Raw genomic sequence first — 13978 nt, forward strand, 5'->3', positions numbered from 1 at the left:
GTGGTTTTATGGGCTTATTTTGTACATGCTAGTTTTCAAGGTTAATTGTGTCTTGGGCAAGGGACAAGGGAGGTGATTATGAGTGAAGGACAGACACTCTCTGGGATCAAAATTGAGGGATAGCTAATTTAAGATGTTTAAAGCTATTATCTAACAGATTTTCTAAGAATGTCAGCAATGGTATGGGGTTATATTTCTTTCTTTTTTTTTAAAAAAAGAAAGAAAATACAACTAGAGATTAGATATTTCTCATGCTGTAGTTGACCGAAGAAATTTATAGGTCAGCGTTTATATAGAATAAATGATATGTCACAGAACAAAATTATAAATTCTTTAAGAATGTTCTTTTGCCAATTCAATCTAATTGTATAAAATTTCACTTAAAAATATACTCTGTGATACAGATGCTTCTTTTTTAAAAAGCAGGCCATTTTGCAAAATAGTATTGTTTAGAAATTTTATAAATGATATGCAAATTTAGATGAATAAAATTAAGATCATATTCTCATGTTCTTCAAATGCAACCTTTTTTTTCTTCTCTTAAAAATACAGTCTACTCTAAAAATACTTTAATTTTCCTAAAGGACTGCTAGGTTCAGTGTGTTTAGATTCTGAAATTTTATTAAAACTACTACTGTGTGAAGAGTTCCATGGCTAGCTTGGGCTATTTTGCATATTGGATTAATTGTGATGACCATTCAGTCTTTAATTATTTGTACTCATGGATGCAGAAATATATATATATTATTCTATAAACCATATTTGTTCTTGAATTATTTGTTAAGATTCTCATTTGGATATCTCATTTTATTTTTTTTCCTTTCTGTTTTGTATGCAGGTCATGGCAAAACCCCAAAAGATGCAGCATCAGTTCGTGCCACACATCCAATACCAGCAGCCTGTGGGATTTATTATTTTGAAGTAAAAATTGTCAGTAAGGGAAGAGATGGGTAAGTGTAAATTGTGGTGGGAAAAATGGTTTGCTATTCTTGGGTAATTATTTTTGTTTCAATTCATAATGTTTCTATTAACCAAGTTTCTCTGATAGGTTTGTCTTTAAAATGAAGAATTGGAATTAAATAATAGAGATAGTGAGTCATTTTCCCATGCCTTTTCTTACACTATCTTTCTGAGTTGAGAGATCCAAGTTGAAATAGGCATGATTGTAATAATTTCTAACTCTACTGCTGCATATTTAGTAAGCCAGTTCCTTTTGTACTCAAATTATATCCTAAACCCCATACTGCTGGTGTTGTGCAGGATGATTCCCAGGGTTCTCTTTTCCTTTCACACTACATAGTCTACCTTTGCCATGATCTCGACTTTATATTTTCATGACTGCAAATACCTTCATGAATTTCAAATCTAAACTACATCTCAGGCTGTTCCCCTGAGCTCTGGACCAGTATCTAACCAGATGTTAGCATTTGAATACCCCACAAGGCACTTAAATTTAGCTTGTCTGAAATCTTTTTCTCAATGCTAGCTTGCTTGGTTAGTTGGTTAGTTACTAGAAAGTCAAGGAACTTCCTGGTTTTACTTTCTTTGTCCATCTCTAAAGCCTCTACTTTAGTCAGGTCTTGGTAATTTATCCCTTAAATTCCTGAGGTGGTTGGTTCATTGGTTTCCTAGTTGCTCCCCGTTTTCTTCTTTTTCTTTTTTTTTAAATCCTCACCTGAGGATATTTTTCCATCCATTTTTATTTATTTATTTATTTATTTATTTATTTTTAAAAAATATATTTTATTGATTTTTTTACAGAGAGGAAGGGAGAGGGATAGAGAGCTAGAAACATCGATGGGAGAGAAACATCGATCAGCTGCCTCCTGCACATCTCCTATTGGGGATGTGCCCGAAACCAAGGTATGCCCTTGACTGGAATCGAACCTGGGACCCTTGAGTCCGCAGGCCGTCGCTCTATCTGCTGACCCAAACCGGTCAGGGCTCCATCCATTTTTAGACTGAGAGAAATATCAGTGTGAGAGAAACATAGCGATTCGTTGCCTCCTGCAGGTGCCCCAGTCAGGGCCTGGGCTGAGGAGGAGCCTGCAATCGAGGTACATGCCTTTGTCCGTAATCGAACCTGGGACCTTTCGATCCGCAGGCTCATGCTCTGTCCACTGAACCAAACTGGCTAGGGCTCCCTGTTTTCTTATTTCATTCTATAATTGTTAGTGTTCTTCTTAATACAGAACTGAATTGTGACTTCCCCTTCTTGAGATCATTTAGTACACCTGTTGCTTTGAGGATAAAATCTAAAACTTTGTTACCAAACAAGGGCTCACTCCCTGACACAGGTAGAAGCCAATACTATTGCACCAGATTTTAAGAACAGAAAAAAGCTTTATTGAGAGGTGAATTGGTAAGGAGACAGGGAGAGCTCAAATCTGTCTCCCTCATCCAGGCTTCTAGGTGAGATTTAAGCGGTTAAAGGGAACTGGCTGGTATGCACAAGTGCTGAAGGCAGGTTTCTGTAGAAGGGCTTTGGAACTTGGGTCATTCATGATAAGATATGGTAGGGGCTTCAGGCAATGGATTTTCTGGACAATGGAGACTTTACTTCTGAAAGCCTTCAGGCTTTGCTTTTGGTGAAGGTTGGGTGGAATATCTCTGGGTGTGATTGGAGGTCAAAATTTCTATACTTGTGCTTCTCAAGAATGACTTGTGGTTTTGTTTTGTTGTCTCTGAAAAACAACTCAGTATCTTGTTAGAAACAGGATAGGGCCAGTTTGAGCTAGTTCTATCATTACAACTTCTTAGGGTCCTTCATGAAGATGAACTCCTTTCTAATTTTTCAGGCTTATCTCTTTATTGCCAGGTTTTCTCTCTCTTTTTTTTCCAATTGTAAAATTAGCTATATTTTACATATAGTAAAATTTATCATTTATCATTTTTAGTGTGTAGTTCTGTGAGTTTTGACAGATGTGTATGGTCATTTCACTACCACTATAATCAATATATAGGACAGTTTTATTACTGCCCACCCCTCTAATGCTCCTTCATTCCCCTTTATATACAGTTCTGCCCTATCTCCAGTCCCTGGCAACTGCTGATTGGTTTTCTGTTTCTATAGTTTGTTGTTTCTGGAATGGTTTAAAAATGGCATCATACGGTTCTTGGTTTATCTTTCTATCATTTCCTTTTGAAAATATAAGTAAATATTGCCACAGAAAACTCTGAACATGTATCACAGATAACTGGTGACACTAGTTGCTTTTCTAGATAGGGGAAGTGGTTAGCTTCTGAACATAGTGAAAGGAAACTTTAAACATTTTTGTCAGTTTTGAATTTTGTGTGTTTTTTTTATAATGTAGTTTATTTTCTTTGCTATTTTAGAGATTAGTATATTTTTACGTTTAGAAAGTTACTTTTATACTAATACCTGCAGGCCTCTCCTTTCAAGATGCTCTCTTTTTGTGAGCAGTAATGGAATTAGTAATAACCTCTTCACATTCCTTTCCCTCTTCCCTAGTATCTATATTTTTGGCATTTAAAAATTTATTGTCAATTTACATGCAGTAAAATTCACTTTTTTGGGATGGCGTGGTAGAGTTCTGTGAGTTTAGACAAATAAAATACAATTATGTAATAACTACCGCAGTCAAGATGTGGAACAGTTCCCTCACCTCCGAAAATCCCCTTCTGTTGCCCTTTTATAATCAAATCCTCCAGCCACCCCTAACTCCTGGAAACCACTTATTTGTTTTCTATTTCTATAGTTTTTCCTTTTGAAACCAGAATGTCATATAAATGGAAATGTCACATAAATGTAATCTTTTGAGTATGATGTTTTTTCACTTAATTTGATGCATTTGAGATTCATTTTAGGTAATCCAGTCTATCAATATTTCGTTCTTTTTTTGGTAAAGTCTCCCCATCTCCATTTTGTTAATTGTATTAGTATATCTATCTGTTGTAAAAGAACATCTGAAATCTCATCATTTAATGTTAGTTCTAAGTTCAATATGTTCAACATCACCACCAGATCTTGTCCCAAAACTTCTCTTGTGTATTTTGGTTGTCTGAAGCTCACTCTTTACCAGAGAGCTCAGGAAGAGCTCATGGGAGACAATATTATTTCAGTCCTTTTTGGTTCATAACTTGTTTGTGACCATTGCATCCATTATATTTGAAAGATTGATTGGGTATAAAATCCATGCCTTACATTTTCTTGTGAGCTCCATGGACTTGGATATGAAGTATTATTGTCAAAGTCTCATGCTTTTCCCCTTACATGAAACTGGGTATTTTCCTTACATACCGAAAAGATTTTTCCTATTTAAAAAAGTACCAATACTTGAGTATGTCTTGTCATTAACCTTTATGTATGGCCTTAAATAATAGGGCTAAGTCTTTTATTTCAGAAAATTTTTCTTTTATGAGTTTTCAGTATTTGTCCTGTTTCATTACATAGGTTTCTTTTGGGGCAGGAACAGGGGTGGGAGGGTGGACTCCAATTATGAGTGTGTTAGATCTTCTTTGCCTAACTTCTATATCATTTGCTCACAAAATCTTTTTCTTCTTTATTTGTTTATTTTAAAATTTTTCTCCATTCTGTTCTTTCTTGTGGGGTTTGTTCCACTCTTGTGTTGCATTTAGTTTGTCTTTATTTCTGATATAACACTTCTTTTTTTTCTTTTAATTCTTTCATGATGCAAATAAAAACACTATTTTCCCACGTATTTAAATTAAAAATTGGAGACTTGCTATGAAAAAGACTTAAATATCTAGTGTATATTTTAAGTTATAACACTTGTGAAGAAAAATATTGCCGAAAACCAAACAGTGAAATACATCTCAATCTTTTTTTTTTTTTTTTTTTTTTTAAATATATTTTATTGATTGTTTACAGAGAGGAAGGGAGAGGGATAGAGAGTTCGAAACATCGATGGGAGAGAAACATCGATCAGCTGCCTCCTGCACATCTCCCACGGGGGATGTGCCCGCAACCCAGGCACATGCCCTTGACTGGAATCGAACCTGGGACCCTTCAGTCCGCAGGCCAACGCTCTATCCACTGAGCCAAACCGGTTTTGGCATCAATCTTAATAGTTTTATAGCTATTTGTCACTAAGTATGATGGAAAGCGCCTGTAAAATTTATAGTTGAAATTTGCAGCAGTTTCTTGCTGACTTATTTGTATGATTTGGAATTGCTGCTTTTCATTGTTCATTAATTTTATAGGGACATGATGAAAAATAAAAGGATTTTAAAATGGAATTTATTGCAATGTATAGAATTTTATTAAATAAAAATTTTATTTTATTAGAGTCAAATAATTTAGTGTCTATGAGGTGAAAAGTAGGATTTGTTTTATATGTGTAATGTGATAAGTTCTTTTTCTTACATTATATTTAACACTATAACAAGCTACTTTGAAAAGTCAGGAAACCAAGTTATGTTTATTTGTTTTTACTAACTACAGATGACATTATTTGACAAAGAGTTTTTAGAGGAACTCTCAAACTAGTAGTATGCTTTTGTTGATGTTAGAGTCTTATTATCTTAACTAGTAGCCCGGTGCACGAAATTCGTGCACTGGGGTGGGGGAGGGGGGAGAAGGGGCCCCTCAGTCTGGCCTTCACCCTCTCCAATCTGAGACCCCTCAGGGAATGTCCAACTACCTGTTTGTGCCCACACTTTTAACAAATAACAGCTCCATTGTTGTTCCTTTCTTACGCTTAAAACCATTGGAATTAGTAGGTATTCAAAGTGTGTATACATTTTGGGGGGACACCCTGTATATCTCTAGTCAGTGGTGAAAGAAACCAACAGCAAATTTGGAACCCCCAGACAGGGAACCTTGCTCATTCCCCACATGTCTCCCCACTTCACTTTCCACCTTCGTGGGCAGCAGGAGAATCAATGTTTTCTCTCATTAATTCGGAAAAGCACGTCCTGTCACCCATTGCCCGGCAGGAGTGCGCTAGGCCCCAAGCAAGCAAGGCTCAGTCAGGGCAGCCTTCGCTCAGGGGTGCTGGCACCCAAAGTGCACATTCCTCCTCTACAGTCACCCCGACTATCCCACTGTTTCACTGAGAGAACCGAATTCCTCTCTGCCTCTGGGTTCTTGATCTTGAACGCTGACCGAAGGCACCTCAGAGAGGGCCGCCCGCGCCCACCAGGTGTGTCTGTCTGCACCTGCTCCTGCCTCAGCACCTGCATTAACTCCCCAGAGGTGATCTCGTAGCTGCACTGGCCTCCGTGGGAACAGGGCATCACCATTCGGCCCCTCTCACTGTCATCTCACAGGTGCCCACTCTCAGCACCCAGAACACCCAGACACTCTCCAAAGGACGTGAGCGCATCAGAGGGGATGTGTGCACATCCTGTGGGGGGTGTTAGGTATGCCGGGTTGATGGAGTGTGGTGGAGAGGCGGGGGGAACTTGTGCACGCCTTGGTTTGCAACTGTTGCAGGCGTGGGAGGGTGACAGTGTGCTAGGGGATGTTCGCACGCCAGGGGGATATGTGCACACCGGAGGCCTCTGGCTTTGCAGATCCACATACCCCCATGGAGCGGCCAGGAGGACGTCAGTCTGGCCCGTCACGGTGGCTGTCCCTGCGATCCTGCACCTTCTGGGCCAGGAGGCGGATCTTGCGCAGTCACTCCTGGGCGCTGATGGCTGCCTCTCCGCCGTGAAGGGTCACAGATCCGAGTCCCGGGACCGTGCATAGCCTCAAGCGCTGCCCCCTGCCCGGCAGGTTCACAGATCCGTATCTTGGTCCCGTGGATAGCCTCACGCACTGACCCCACCCAGCAGGGTCACAGATTCGGGTCCTGGGCTGCAGACAGCTTCCCCCGGTGCCCCTTGCCCGGCAGGGTCACAGATCCAGGTCCCAGACCACAGACAGCCTTGCCTGCTGCCGCCTGCCTTCAGTATGCAAATTATCCGCCATCTTGTTGCTTCAGGGTGGGGGTCCCCACTGGGGTGCCTGGCCAGTCTGGGTGAGGGGCTGAGGGCTGTTTTCAGGCTGGCGGGCAACTGAAGCTCCAAACCTCTCCTTTTTTCCTTTTTTTTAAATTCTGGCATTTATTTACTTTCTATGCCTGTCACTGCAGCTGAGAGCCAGCTTTCTCTCTGAGGCTCGGCTGCTGAAAGCAGGTTTCTGGCCTTTTTTTACCTTCTGTATTTGAAACAATGTTGCGATCCTGCTGGCTGAATCCTGGCTGACTGAAAGTGGTTTCTGGGGTTTTGTTTAGCTTCTATATTTGTTACAATGTTTCAAACTGCAAGCTCAGAGGCCGGCAAGGCAGGCAGGAAAGCTTGGCTTCCTCCGTCACTGAAGCAAGCAAGCCTCGCTGTTCGCTTCAAGCTGCCTGGCTGCCGGCCGCCATCTTGGTTGGCAGTTAATTTGCATATCTCCCTGATTAGCCAATGGGAAGGGTAGCGTCTGTACGGCTAATTACCATGTTTCTCTTTTATTAGCTAGGATTATTACTTAAAAGGCAAGATAAATGAATAGGTACTTGAAGTCCATTTTAGTATTGTGTATTTATATATTCCTTGAGAGGTAATGGGAGAATTATGGAACTGATGGTTTGATACCTATTGTTGTGGACTTTCTAGATCAGCCGTGGGCAAACTATGGCCCGCAGGCCGGATACGGCCCGTTTGAAATGAATAAAACTAAAAAAAAAAAAAAAAAAGACCGTACCCTTTTATGTAATGATGTTTACTTTGAATTTATATTCAAACACTCCATCCATGCTTTTGTTTCGGCCCTCTGGTCCAGTTGAAGAACCCATTGTGGCCCTCGAGTCAAAAAGTTTGCCCACCCCTGTTCTAGATGCAAGAAATAGAGCCTGTCAATTTTTGTTTTCTGTGATCTTTCTGCTTTGGGAGGAATGCAGGCAGGTGCTGTATATATAGAGAGAAATAGCTGCTTTGCTGTAAGTATAGAATTAGAATTGTAACAAAATTTTGTCACAGACAAGAAATCAAAATGTTCTAGGTTCGAATAGTAGTATTGAAAAAAAGAATTCTCATTTTCTGTTACTTCAATTGTAAATTATTTACCTCAATTCTGTTGGCTCAGATAATTAGGACTTTGTAATATTTTGGATATGCATATTGAATTTTGTATACTAACAGTGGCTATTCTATGAATGCACCTGTTGGATGTGATGTGGTAAAGTTGTTGTGACCAGGAGGAAATAAGAATGAGACTAGGAAGGAAGTTTATTATACTCACAGGTCCCAGAGAGGGGTCACAAATGCCACTCAGTGTCAGAGGGAAAGCATAAGGGTTTGGACAGGTGGCAGAAGACAGGAGTGAGAGGAAGGCCTAGGTCAGAGTGTTTTTGAGGTTCCCAAGGGAAAAGCAGGGCAGGGCAGGGTAAACAGTTTAGGGTTGGCATCCTGTATAATAAAAGCCTAATAGGCTAAAGTGTCTGACTGTTCGACCAGTTGCTATGATGAGCACTGCAACCCCACCATGTGCCCTGACTGGGAATCGAGCAGGTGACCTCCTGGTTTTTGGGTAGATGCTCAACCGCTGACCTACACAAGCTGGGCTCATTTGGTACTCTTAATTTATGTGTCATGTCATTGTATTCATGATGTCATTCTGCAGAAATAACGGATTATTTCAAAAGATATTAAGTAATTTAAGTCCTGTAAGACAAAAAGATCCCTCTTGTATCTTGAGTTACATGAAGAAGTTATTCAGAATTTGAATTTTTAAAATAAAGCATCAAGCAAGGAGTTAGATAGATGCCCATTATGCCCATTAGATGAATGCTTACTGAGAAGCTAACATTTAGTATAATTTGAAATTTTCTTTATTTCTATAATTTATAAACGTGTGTTAAGAAATCATAGTGATAAAACTGAGTTTCAAATAAGGTACTGGTTAAATGAATTCTCTTGTAAATTAAAAGCTAACCAATCCTATAGGATAAAAATGTCTAGCTTACCAGTCTTTTTGAAATTGCTGAAAATTGAATTTTATATCTGCCATCTATATTATCCTTTTGGAAAACATTGTCAGTTTATATTTCTAACAAATGCACAAGATATTTTACAACATACTTTCCCTCTCATTATAATCTTGTATTTTTACAATTCATTAAATACTATTTTTATAGCAGTATTTATAATTACCTTGGAGGTTTGTTTTGTTTTTAAAGCTTTGGGGGTCCTAGCAGGGCCTGGCGAAAGTTTGATGGCTTCCCTGTTTCAGGGCTCTCTCTTCTTGTAGCCCTCCAGTTTGCATAGTGGACAGGGCTTGGGTGGAGCCTTCTTGAGATGGGGGGCCGAAGTGCCACATCGTTTAAATATATGCATGTACAGTGATTTACTGTTCCACATATAGGTTAGCCCTGGTTTTTATATAACATAAGCAACACTGCATTAAATGTTCTTGTAGATAAGTTTTGCATATATCCATGGTTATTTTCTTTAGGATATATTAAGTGAAAAATGGTTTGCTAGTTTTTAAAAATGGATTTTATTGATTTAGAGGGAGAGATAGAAATATTGATGAGAGAAACATCATCGATTGACTGCCTCTTGCATGCCCCCCTACTGGGGATCAAGCCCACCGGGCATGTGTCCTGACAGGGAATTGAACTGGTGACTTCTTGGTGCATGGGTTGATGCTCAACCAGTGAGCCACACCAGCCAGGTTGGTTTGCCATTTTGAGGAGAATTTCTTTGAATATTAGTGAGGCCACATACTTTTCATGTTTACTTTGATGTGTGACATTTTTATTGGAGTATTCCTCTTTTTAAAATTCATTTGTAATTAACATAAAGTTCACCTTTTTTGTTTGTCTGATTCTGTGAGTTTTGACTAATGCATAGAGTCCTGCAACCAACACCACGATCAAGTTGCAAAATAATTTCATCACTCTCCAAAGTTTCCTAAAAGGGAATGCCCCTTCATTAATTTTTCCTACACTTGTAACTTCTGACAACCACATTCTTCTTCCCTAAAGGTTTTCTTTTTCAAAACTGACATATAAAAGGATCTAGGTAGCATGTAACCTTTTGAGACTGACTTTTTAAATTTAGCATAATACATTTGAGATGAATACATGTTGATGCTTGTACCAGTAGTTTATTGCTTTTCATTACTGAGTAGTATTCCACTGTAAGGATGTACCACAATTTCTTTATCCTCTCACCAGTTGAAGGACTAGGTTATTTCCAGTTTATGTTGATTATGAGTTTAGGTTTATAGAAAAATTAAATAGTACATAGAGTTCCCCTATCTCCTTTTCCCCCACAGCTTCCCCTGTTTGTATCCAGCATTAGTATGGTACATTTTTATAATTGTTGAACCAATATTGATACTTACTAAATTTATTTAAAAAGTCCATACGTTACATTATGGTTCACTGTGTGATGAGTAGTATTGTGGGTTTTGGCATATGCCAAATGTCATGTATCTGCTATTATAGTTTCATACAGAATGGTTTCATTGCCCTAAAAATCCTCTAGGTCCACCTATTCCTCCCTCCCCCCATTTCCTTTCTACGCTTCATCTTCAAAGTAGTAACTACTGATGTTTTGTACTGCCTCCATAATTTGATAATTGGAATTATATAATATGTAACCTTTTTAGACTGGTTTCTTTCACTTAGGAATATGCATTTAAGATTTCTGTGTCTCGTCATGCCTTGATAGATCCTGTTTATCACTGAGTAATACTTCATTGTATGGATGTACCACTGTTTTATCCTATTGAGGAACATCTTGGTTATTTCTAGTTTTTAACAGTTAAGAGTGAAACTCCCATAAACATTCATGCGCAGGTTTTTGTATGAACCAGGTCTTCAGCTCACTTGAGTAAATATGCTCACTAGAAGCATGATTGCTGGGCCATATGGCAAGACTGTTTAAGTTTATAAGAAACTGCTAAATGTCTTCCATACTGGCTTTACCATTTTCATTTTGCATTCTCACCAGCATTTAATGAGAGTTTCTGTTGCTCCTCACTAACAATTGGTATGTCAGGTTTTTTATTCTTCTGAAAAACCACTATAATAGGTGTGTAGTGATATTTTATCTTTGTTTTAATTTGCCAATTCCCTAATGACGTATGATATTAAGCATCTTTTCATATGCTTGTTTACCATTTTGTAGATCTTCTTTGCTGAAGTATCTGTTCAGATTTTTTACAAATATTTTCTCCCAATATATGGCTAGCTTTCATTCTCTTAACTCTGTCTTGAAGAGCAGAAGTTTTTAATTTTAATGAAGTGCAACTTTCCTTTTTTTTTTCTTCACAGATCTTGTTTTCCGTTTTGTATCTAACAAGTCACAGCTGAATCTAAGGTTACCTAAATTTTTTTTTTAGACAGTTTATAATTTTGAGTTTTATATTTTGGTCTCTAGTTCACTTTGAGTAATTTTTGTGAGAGATGTAATAAGGTCTCTGTCTGTATTCACTTTTTCAAGTAGATATCTATTTGTTCAGTACCATCTGTTGAAAACTCTTTTCTCCATTGAATAAATAGCCTTTGCTCCTTTGTCAAAAGTCAGTTAACTATATTTTTGTGGGTCTATTTCTGGGCTTTCTATTCTATTTCATTGATCTATTTGTCTTTTTTTTTTTTCTAAATGTGGTCTTTAAATACTGTTGATTTATAGTGTGTGTGCTTAAAGTTGGTTAGTGTCAGTTCTTCAGCTTCATTTTTCTTTAGCATTGTGTTTGCTATTTTGGATCTTTTATTTTTTCATATAAATTTTAGAATCAGCTTGTTGATATCCATAAAATAGCTTGCTTGGGATTTGATTGGCATTATGTTGTATCAGCAGATCAAACCAACATCTTAACAGCATTGAGTTATCTTGTTCACAAATGTAGAATCTCTCTCCATTTATTTAGTTCTTCAATTTTTAAATCAGTTTTATAGTTTCATCATATAAATCTTGTACATATTTTGTTAACAATATACCTGTTTCCTTTTTCATGTGCTAATTAAATGACACAATTTTTTCAATTTCAAATTCAGATTGCTCATTACTAATATGTAGGGATTGACTTCCCCCCCTTTCTGTTGAATTTATTGGGGTGACACTGGTTAACAGAATTATTAAGGTGTAGGGTGCACAATTCCACTAGGGATTGACTTTTGCAGATTAACCTTGTATCCTACAACCTTGCTATATAATCCCTTATTAGTTCTAAGAGTGCTTTGTCAGTTCTTTGGGATTTTCTATCACAGGTCCTCAAACTTTTTAAACAGGGGGCCAGTTCACTGTCCCTCAGACCGTTGGAGGGCCGAACTATAGTTTAAAAAAAAACTATGAACAAATTCCTATGCACACTGCACATATCTTATTTTGAAGTAAAAAAACAAAACGGGAACAAATACAATATTTGTATTTGCATGTGGCCTGCAGGCCGTAGTTTGAGGACCCCTGTCTACATAGACATTCTTATCAGCTGCAAAAATCAGACAGTTTTATTTCTTCCTTTGCAATCTGTAATTCTTTTATTTCTTTTTCTTGTTCCTCTTAAGTTACTAGAACTTCCATTATGGTGTTGAATAGGAAGGGTGAGAGGAGACATCTTTTCCTTGTTCCCAGTCTTGGTGGAAAAGTATCTAGTTTCTCACCATTAAGTATGATGTTAACTAGGTATTATGTAGATGTTCTTTTTTAAGGTGAGAAAGTTTCCCTCTATTCCTACTTTACTCAGAGTTTTAATCATGAATAAGCGTGTTAGATTTTGTCAAGTGCTTTTCCTGCATCTATTATTATAATCAGGATTTTTCTTCTTTAGCCTGTTGATGAAATAAATTATATTAATTAATTTTTAAATTTGAGCCAGCTTTGCATGTGTGAGATAAATCCCACTTGGTTGTAGTGTGTATTTTTTTTGTACTTTGTTGGATTTGATATGCTAATATTTTGTTGTGGATTTTTTACATTTATGTTCAAGAGAGATGCTGGTCTATAGTTGTTTATGTTTTATTTTGTAATATTCCTTTGGGATTTTATAGCTATCTTTTTTTGATTTTTGGTTTAATTCAATTGTGGTCTGAGCATATTTTGTATTATTTCAATTTTAAAAATATCTTAAGATTTGTCTTATGACCCAGAATGCGGTGGTCCATCTTGGTGAATATTTTTGTGAGCTTGAGAATAATGTGTATTCTGCTGCTATTGGATGAAGTATTCTATAAATGTCATGAAATCCAGTTAATTGATAATGCTATTGAGTTTGACTGTACCTTTGCTAGTTTTCTGCCTGCTTTGTCTGGAAGATAATGATGCAGGTTTTTTGGTGTCTCCAGTTATAATAGTGGATGTAACTGTTCTTCCTTAAAATTCTATCAGTTTTTGCCTCACATCTTTTGACACTTTGTTATAAGGCACATAAATATTAAGGATTGTTATGTTGTCTTTCAGAATTGACCTTTTATTATTAAGTAAATTTTTTTATCCCTGATAGTTTGACTTTTGCAATTTGAATATTATAAGCCTAGGTGTTGATGTTTTTCTATTAACCTCTTTTGTGTTCTCTGATTTTTCTGGAATTTTGATTTGGTGTCTGTAATTAACTTCAATTTTTCTCCTCCTTCTAGTATTCCCATTATATGTATGTTATACCCCTTATAGTTGTTCCACAGGTTTTATATATTCTCTTCCCCCTTTTTGGCATTTCAGTTTAGGACATTTCCATTGACATAGCTGCATGCTGACTGATTGTTTCCTCAATTGTGTTTAGCCCATCGAAAGCATGCTTGATTTGAGTTAGTGGTTTTCATTTCTAGCATTTTGCTTTTATTCTTATAGCCAATAGCATATAAAGTAGCAGTTATCTTAAATTCTTAGTTTTATAATTCCAAAATCTCCGCTGTATCTGATTTTGGTTTTGATGCTTGCTTTGTCTCTTTAGAATATAATTTGTATTGCTTTTTGTCATGCAGTGTAATTTTTTGTTGACTATTATATGATTTATTGTATAACTAGTGGCCCGGTGCATGAAATTCATGCATGGGGGGAGGGTATCCCTCAGCCC

The 13978-nt window shown here is 37.4% G+C and overlaps 1 protein-coding gene across 1 annotated transcript in view; it reads left to right on the forward strand.

Annotated features, from left to right (window-relative positions):
• RANBP9 (RAN binding protein 9) overlaps nucleotides 1-13978 on the forward strand; it is a 109041-nt gene that overhangs the window by 23600 nt on the left and 71463 nt on the right. The window contains exon 2 of the mRNA XM_070405702.1: nucleotides 839-950. Coding sequence (XP_070261803.1) covers nucleotides 839-950 — 112 coding nt within the window. The remainder of the gene's footprint in view (nucleotides 1-838; nucleotides 951-13978) is intronic.

The sequence above is a fragment of the Myotis yumanensis genome, unplaced genomic scaffold (genome assembly GCF_028538775.1).
Source record: "Myotis yumanensis isolate MYYU_CA2020_CCGP unplaced genomic scaffold, mMyoYum1.0.hap1 SCAF_2, whole genome shotgun sequence".
NCBI lineage: Eukaryota > Metazoa > Chordata > Mammalia > Chiroptera > Vespertilionidae > Myotis > Myotis yumanensis.